Raw genomic sequence first — 7,694 nt, 5'->3', positions numbered from 1 at the left:
AAAACACACAAAAGAATTGAAGTATAAACTGTAAAAGGAGTAATAATTATAACACTATAAGTTATTTACCAGAAGAGAAGTCGTTGATTTGAATTTCTACGCACACACCTTGTATATGTATTATGATTACCAAAATCTTTAGCTTGAATGAGCTCTAATTAGAGAGGTCACATGCTATTTCTCCGCACACACCTTGTGTGTCAATCTATCGTTGTATTTATAACCTTCAATGGGGCTCTAAATTCGTTGCTTAATTAAGCAACTAGAGCATTTAATTTAAAGATATCAGTCTATCAAGTCATCATTGTTATCAAAATCCTGGGTTAGTAGACTAGACACTTTAAGAGTGGAGAATGCATGAGGAGAATAAGGAAATCTCCACGGCTCCACCCTAAAAATCTATCCCTCGCTAAATCTCATACCTACTTGTATATAATATATGCACATTATGAGATTACTACATAAAACTGCATCATTTAATTTTTTAAAAGAAATTTTTGACTTGTTTAACGTGTATGAATAAGCGTATGTTGAAAATGCCTCAAAAAAATTAATAAACAAAACTATGCATGCACACAAACTGTTTATAACTTTGTATGTCTAAAATGTCTAATTGTTTCATTTAGGCCTCTCGTTTCACCCTTGTTTTGATGAAACTATTTGATTAGCTAAATACAATTAAAATGCTTTAATGGTTTGGTCAAACTGTTTATAACTTTATATATGTCTAATTGTCTATATATGTCTAATTGTCTAATTTAGGCCTCTCGTTTCACCCTTGTTTTGATGAAACTATTTGATTGGCTAAATACAATAAAAATGTTTTAATGGTTTGGTTTTTGACTATTTACAGTACGATAGTCATAACTAATGACCTCAAAAACATGAACTACTACTAAATTCTGTCAATTCTGATTTGTTAAACTTATAAAGTCAGAAAATTAGTTCCAAAAAATGATGCAATTAGCTAATGAGTAGTTGGTCTAATGTTCAATAGTAGTTCCTTATTTGGTGTCAAAAATGCAGAGCCAAGCCGCCTATAGAATGAAATGAACAACATCGTTAGATTGTGTTTCCCTCACCTACTACGGACGGATTTTAATGTTTATCCCTTCGTTAAGTAATTGTCTCATCTTAAATTTTGTAGGTCGATCAAATTTCTATTAGCACGCTGATCAATGTACAATTTTATTGGTTAATATCTTTAACATGGTGAAATCATAAAAAGCGGTTATTAAAAAAATGTATATGAGGACAATTAAACCAAGATCCACATGATTACGCATTATCGTAGATATAGATATGACTGCAAAAGTTAGTTAAGATATAGTTTGTGAATAGTGCAAAAGTCAAATGATGTCAACTAAAAAACGAAGGAAATAAGTATTAAATATCACGCGTGTAAAATATATACTACGTAGTTAATTTGCGTTTTTGAATAGGTTACTTCATCCACTCCCCATTAAGGAGTACAAACTACTAATAAAGTACTATTAAATAGAATGAGTAGGATAAAAACAAAAATAACAACTCATAAAAATCAACAAAAGGGTAAGAAATTGCTCAAAAAATAATTTTAAAAACTGAAGGGAAATTCTCAATGGTGACCTCCAACTTCTGCTACGCACACATGGTGTCCCTCATGAAAATCAATTATACCAAATGACCTTGTTTAAGATTATATCGTATTTATAAGCTTATTTCATTATTAAGTAGTTAATTAAACCTAATTATGGTTAGATTGTTTTTATTAAAAAATATGAAAAACTAAAAAAATTAAACCAACCACAGTGGGGTGAGCATCGGACGGGTACCCGTACCGTTTAGTACTAACGGTTCGGGTACCCAATAACCAAAATCACTAAAAAGTGATACCCATAAACCGGAACCGATTAGTACGGGTACTCGGATTCGGGTACCCAGATTTTCGGATCGGTTATCGGGTACCCAATAAGATATCCAATAATGATAATTAAACTTAATTATGTAGTTATTATGATATAATTTACAACTAATTAACAACAATACCATACGATCTTGACCAAATTATTAATAATATTACTAATCATTGATATTATAAAGTGATTATGAAGTAAAGTAAAAGTTTGGATTTATACTAATAGATTTAAGTAGGTAAAAAAGCAAAAAAAAAATGCTTATCGGATCGAGTAACCGTTAATTTTAAAATGATACCCATAACCATATCCGATAACAAATTATCGGAATGTATACCCAAATCGTTATGGTTATCGGATCGGGTACTCTAATTTTCGAAACGGTTACGAATCGGTTTTTCGGGTTTTCGGGTAGTTTTGCTCAGCCCTAAACAACACCACCTCCACCGAACCAACCTGCCCAGCGACTATCTCCCATTTCGAGGACGCTTCTCCAAGCTCCCTTCGTCGGCGATGCTGCTCCACCTCGACCACCGCCCAACCAAAACCCCCAACCCGCCAAAGACTCTCCTTCTCAGTGCCACCACCACTTCTAACCAATAGGTTCGAACAGGCATAAGCCGGTGACTCAATTGACATCATGCTGATTCAATCCATACCCATTCTCCTCCCCCTTCTAATAAAAGAATTGTAACCCCCCACCCCAAAAAAAAAAAAAAAAAAAACCGATGTCTTTCCTTCTTTTTCTCCCCTCTTTCCTCCTTTCTAACAAACCATTATTCCCTTAGTCCTTACCTTAACTTCACTCCCACACTTCTCCTTTCTTCCAAAATTTCCAAAATCTTAGGAATTTCAATAACACCCATAGATGAAATCAAATCAAAATCAAGCCTTGAAACCTACCAAGCAATTCCAGGCCTTGAAACTTGCAATGTCACTTCTTCTCCAATTAAAATGTCAAATTTTAAAACCCCCATTTCAAATCCAAATGTTTCAACAATGGTTTTCCTTGTCTTTCAATGGCGGCCAAGAAAGAGGAGATCAGAGAGAATTTGAACCCACTACCTACCCAGTTGCTCGAACACCCTCTCGCGTTGCTTGCACTTGTACCCCCCAACCCGCCAAAGACCCTCCCTCTCTCTCCTTATAAGTGGAGTTAAGGATAGATGATAAAAAAAAATAAACAAAAAAGACATCATAAAATAAACAAAGTAAAATTGGGTAGAACTTAGAATAACCGATGAAAACAGAAAATTTAGTAAGACTTAAGAAACCAGAAGTAGTAATTTGAAATTAATTTTTTTACGGGAAGAAGAAAGATTTGTAAAACATAAAATATTTAAGATGTAAACCTTTTACAGTCAAAACCATAACTATATATTTGCAAATCTAGCATAACAAACACTCCACCGCTTCAATCTTAATGTGAGTAGTGATTTTTTTTTTATGTGTTCAATATCTTTCTAAATAGAAACCTTCTCAATCTGCACTGATGTTTGATCGTATAGTTGATGACAAACCATAAACCCATATGAATCCAAACACTTCCCGATATTTTAGAATCGTTAAAATAAAATTTTCATCCTTAAATGATAATCAAAATCCCAAAAAATTGGAACATCTCTTATAAATGGAGAGAAAAAAAGTGAAGCATGACAAAATTAAATTATAGGGTTGCCATTTTTTTAAATGGAATAATTATTAATTATCACTTCTTTATAGGCCAGTCAATGCCAATGTCAGCCAAATATTGGACGTTACAGGAGATTCGACAACTTGGTTCTCATTTTCTCAATTGCTAATCATCGCCCGCGAATCTCCACATAAAGCCCACAAAATTAGAGTGAATTGTCACTTTTGCCCTCAAAGTAAAAAAACACAATTCTTCTCTCAATTCTCTACTTCCACTTTCTCTCTCTAAAAAACTTTCCGAGCGATGTCGAGGCGGCCCGGCAAGGAAGTGGCGGCACATGCGGCGGGTGGACAGCGGTTTTCCGGCGAGAAGGTATTTTTTATTAATTTTGTGTTTAAAAATAAAAAAAAAAAAAAGGTCGGAGGCGGTGGCGGCGCCTAGGCCAGACGCCACCACCACGGCGGCGGCGTCTAGCCCAGACGCTACTACCACGGCGGCGGCGCCTAGGCCAGACGCCGTGACGGTGGCGGTGGCGTCTGGCCCAGGCGCCAGAACCACGGCACCGACGTCTGGCCTAGGCGCCGCCGCCGTGGTAGTGGCGTCTGGGCTAGACGCCGCCGCCACCGTCACGGCGTCTGGCCTAGGCGCCGCCGCCTTTTTATTTTTTTTATTTAATTTTTTTTTGGTTTTAAATTTGAAATTTAATTTTCGAAAATAATTATTTTTTTTTTGATTTTTTTTTAAATTTGTTTTTTCTTTTTTTTAATTTTATGTTCTTGTTTATTGTTCTTGTTTTTTTTTTTTTTTGAATTAGTTTTTTTACTTAAAAAAAATTTTATGTTCCCTTTTTTTTGTTATAAATTTTTTTAAAATTTTGATGTTCTTCTTTTTTTAAGTTTTTATAATTTTTATATTTTTCACTTTGTTTTTTCCAATTTGTTTTTTTTGGGTAATTTTTTTTTTTGCTTTGTTTTTTCCAATTTTTTATTTATTTATTTATTAGGTTATTAATTTTTTTATTTTTAGGTTGTTAATATTTTGTAATGTTTTTAATTTATTTTCCATCATATGTATATTGTTTTATTTATTTATTTTAATTACTTTTTTTATGTTTATATTACATGTTTATATTGCATATTACATGTGTTGTTATTTTGTGTTAGGCATCGTATTTTCGTTCTGGGCTGGGAAGAGTATGGACATTATGAGAAGTACGATGAACTCAATGGAGAGCTCGGGGCCCAGACACGTTAGATCCCGTGGTATTTCGGCCTCGGCTCGTAGAGAACGGGTGCACTATTCTGAGGATGATGAAGATGATGATGGTGATGAGGAGGAGGAGGAGGAGGATGCAGATGAGGATGTGGACGATCAGAGTGGACCATATGATGATTACGGTCCATTCAGTCAGAGGCTTGATGATGTGTATGAGACGCGTAGGGTAGACGTGCGTAAGGGTAGAGATGGTAGATTTGTTAGTAGATCTGGCACATCATCTGCGTCCACTGTGTCTGCGGTTAGCAGAAAACGGTCGAGGGCCGTTAATGATTCTTGGGTGGTGAGGGGCGAGGTGGCTGGGGGACCTATAGACGGGAGTGTGATTCCTAGCTTTCTAGGACACATCGCTACCCGTATTTGGAGGACCAAGAGCGGGCTTTGGATAGCGGCATTTTGAAATGCCAAACCCGGGAGAGGACTTGTAACTTCTTGTGTAGTTGGGCTGAGGCTTGGCCGGAGGAGAGCGAGATGGTCGGCCGATTGAGGGCCACTAGAGTGAGCCACCTTCCTGCCACCATGCATGAGAGGATTGACTCGACGCTGATCACGGCTTTCGTTGAGCGATGGCAGCCGGACACGAACTCTTTCCACCTTCCGTTCGGTGAGATGACGATCATGTTGCATGACGTCGAGGCCATCCTTGGGATTCCCGTAGAGGGAAACCGAGCATCTGTTGTCACAGATGCGGATCAGGCAGATTTATTGGCGGAGCTGTTGGCGGTGGATAGGGCTGCGCTGTACACAGCGGCACTTGGTGTGTGGGATCACGGCGGTGTTAAGATCGCAGCAGTTTTGCAGCGATGTTTGCACCCCACTTCACGTAGGACGCAGGACACACAGCTGGCTGCATATGTTTTTCTTCTTCTCGGTGTACCTTGTTTCCGGATAAGAGCGGAAACAAGCTCAGGCCACGCGACATAGTTGACGCGTGTGAGCCCGACAGAGTAGGCCAGTTTTCTTGGGGGTCGGCTACATTAGCGTACATGTATCGCCAGTTAGGATTCTCGAGCCGGGCTGATGCGGCAGGTATCACTGGATGTATGACGTTGTTACAGACGTGGATATACGAGTATTTCCCGGCGTTTCGACCACACCGCGACCCGGTTCCTATTGGGGATGGCCAGCCACGTGCCTGTGCGTGGAGTCCGCGTGTCGAGAAGAAGTCCATTGACCGCCTGCGATCGATACGGTTATTGCTTGACAGGATGTCCCCATTAGAGGTAAAGTGTTTAAATTATTTCTACTTTTATAGTTTGATGTGTTTATTGTACGAATCTTACTAATTTTAAAAAATGTGCAGGTGAACTGACACCCACAACCTTTCCGCTTTGTATCAAACCGAATCGCTTGACTGAAATCTCGTTCCTCCCTTTTGCGATAACGGTCGCATCTCAAAATGCGATCCATTCTACCATCCCGTTGAGATTTATGAGTTGCTACTACTAAACAAAAACCTGATCTAATTGCAACCTGTTTCGCCCAATCAACCGCTTGTTGAGCATCTTCGAACAGACCATCGTGTACAAAAATCCCACTATAATCATTTCCGTCTCCACCATAATCCTGCAACAATAACATATAAATATAATCACATAAGAGTAGATTAAATTAATACATTTGACACAACATTAGCACAAAAGCAAAAAACAATAATAAATTATAAACAACAAACAAAGAAATAAACAAAAAGTATTCAAAAAAAAAAAAAAAAACAAAAACACAAAAATAAAAAACATAAACAAAACTTTAGATTAAATAAATAAAAATAAACCAAAAAAAAAAACAAAAAAAAACATAAAACGAAAAAAATTGTAAAAAAAAAAAATAAAAAATAAATAAATTAAAAACAAAAACAAATTAAAACAATTAAAAACAAAACAAAAAAAAAAACAAAAAAAAAAGAAAAAAATTGTAACACAAAAAAAAAAAAAATAAACAAATTTTAAATTAAATTAAAAAAAAAAAAAAAAAAATAGTGGTGGCGCCTAGCCAGGACGCCGCCACCGTGGCGGTGGCGTCTAGCCAGGACGCCGCCACCGTGGCGGTGGCGCCTGGCCAGGACGCCGCCACCGTGGCGGCGGCTTCTTGGCCAGACGCCACGGCCACGGTGGCGGCGTCCTGGCCAGGCGCCAGAGTTACGGTGGCGGCGTCCTGGCTAGGCGCCACCACTACGGTCACGGCGTCCCGGCAGGACGCCAGCCGCCAATTCGTGGTTTTAGATGGCATCGTACCTCCTTTTCCGGCGTCAACGGCGTCTCTCCGGTGCATCTACCCGACGTTGAGGCTCTTCGGTTTCACTCGGCGATCCAGTCCTGCTCCACATTTTTTATGAGTGAAAAATTTTATTTTCGGTAAAAATTAAAACAAGGGCAATAATGTCAACATTTTTAAAAAATGTGGGCTTTATGTAGAAAAACGCGGGCGATGTTTAACAAATCCCCTCATTTTCATCATTTTAACCTAGTTAAAGATAGATTGGGACAAGGTTCAAGCAACACACTTAATTGCTAATAATTGTCGTACTACTCTAGTTAAGTTTTGTGTTTTAGTTCGACTTTGGTTTGCTTATAATATGCTTTTGTCAAAAAAAAAAAAAAAGAAAAGAAAAACATTCAATAATAAATCCTTTTTTCTTTTTTTCTTTTCTACCTTATTCTCTAGCTATTTTGGTTCGTTGTTTATGTTCTACTCACCATGTTTCATTATTTTTATGGCATACCCTTTTTACAATCTTACATATTCAAACACACAATAACTGCACATTTTATACCTTCTTTCCTACTTTAGTCACCTCTTTCTTATTACCTTTTCACATTCTTTATCTTACACCCATTTACATTCTTTAATAACATTCTAAAGTGTTTTCACCAACAAAAAAAAAAAAATCT

At 37.4% G+C, this 7,694-nt stretch overlaps 1 protein-coding gene across 1 annotated transcript; it reads left to right on the top strand.

Moving 5' to 3' along the window:
• Positions 1 to 3,805: 3,805 nt before the first annotated feature.
• On the top strand, positions 3,806 to 5,667 carry LOC110710111 (death domain-associated protein 6-like). Its single transcript, XM_021888370.1, has 2 exons — positions 3,806 to 3,900; positions 4,692 to 5,667. Exon 2 carries the CDS (start codon positions 4,724 to 4,726, stop codon positions 5,201 to 5,203), a length of 480 nt encoding a protein of 159 aa, XP_021744062.1. The 5' UTR covers positions 3,806 to 3,900; positions 4,692 to 4,723; the 3' UTR covers positions 5,204 to 5,667.
• Positions 5,668 to 7,694: the final 2,027 nt, after the last annotated feature.

The sequence above is a fragment of the Chenopodium quinoa genome, unplaced genomic scaffold (genome assembly GCF_001683475.1).
Source record: "Chenopodium quinoa cultivar QQ74 unplaced genomic scaffold, ASM168347v1, whole genome shotgun sequence".
In the NCBI taxonomy this organism is placed as follows: Eukaryota; Viridiplantae; Streptophyta; class Magnoliopsida; order Caryophyllales; family Amaranthaceae; genus Chenopodium; species Chenopodium quinoa.
The sequence above is the reverse complement of the archived record's forward strand: the minus strand, read 5'-3'. Positions and strand labels throughout refer to the sequence as shown.

Bases quoted from the DNA above. Each gene is read 5' to 3' on its own strand.
- LOC110710111 (XM_021888370.1), top strand. From the start codon at position 4,724: ATGGACATTATGAGAAGTACGATGAACTCAATGGAGAGCTCGGGGCCC.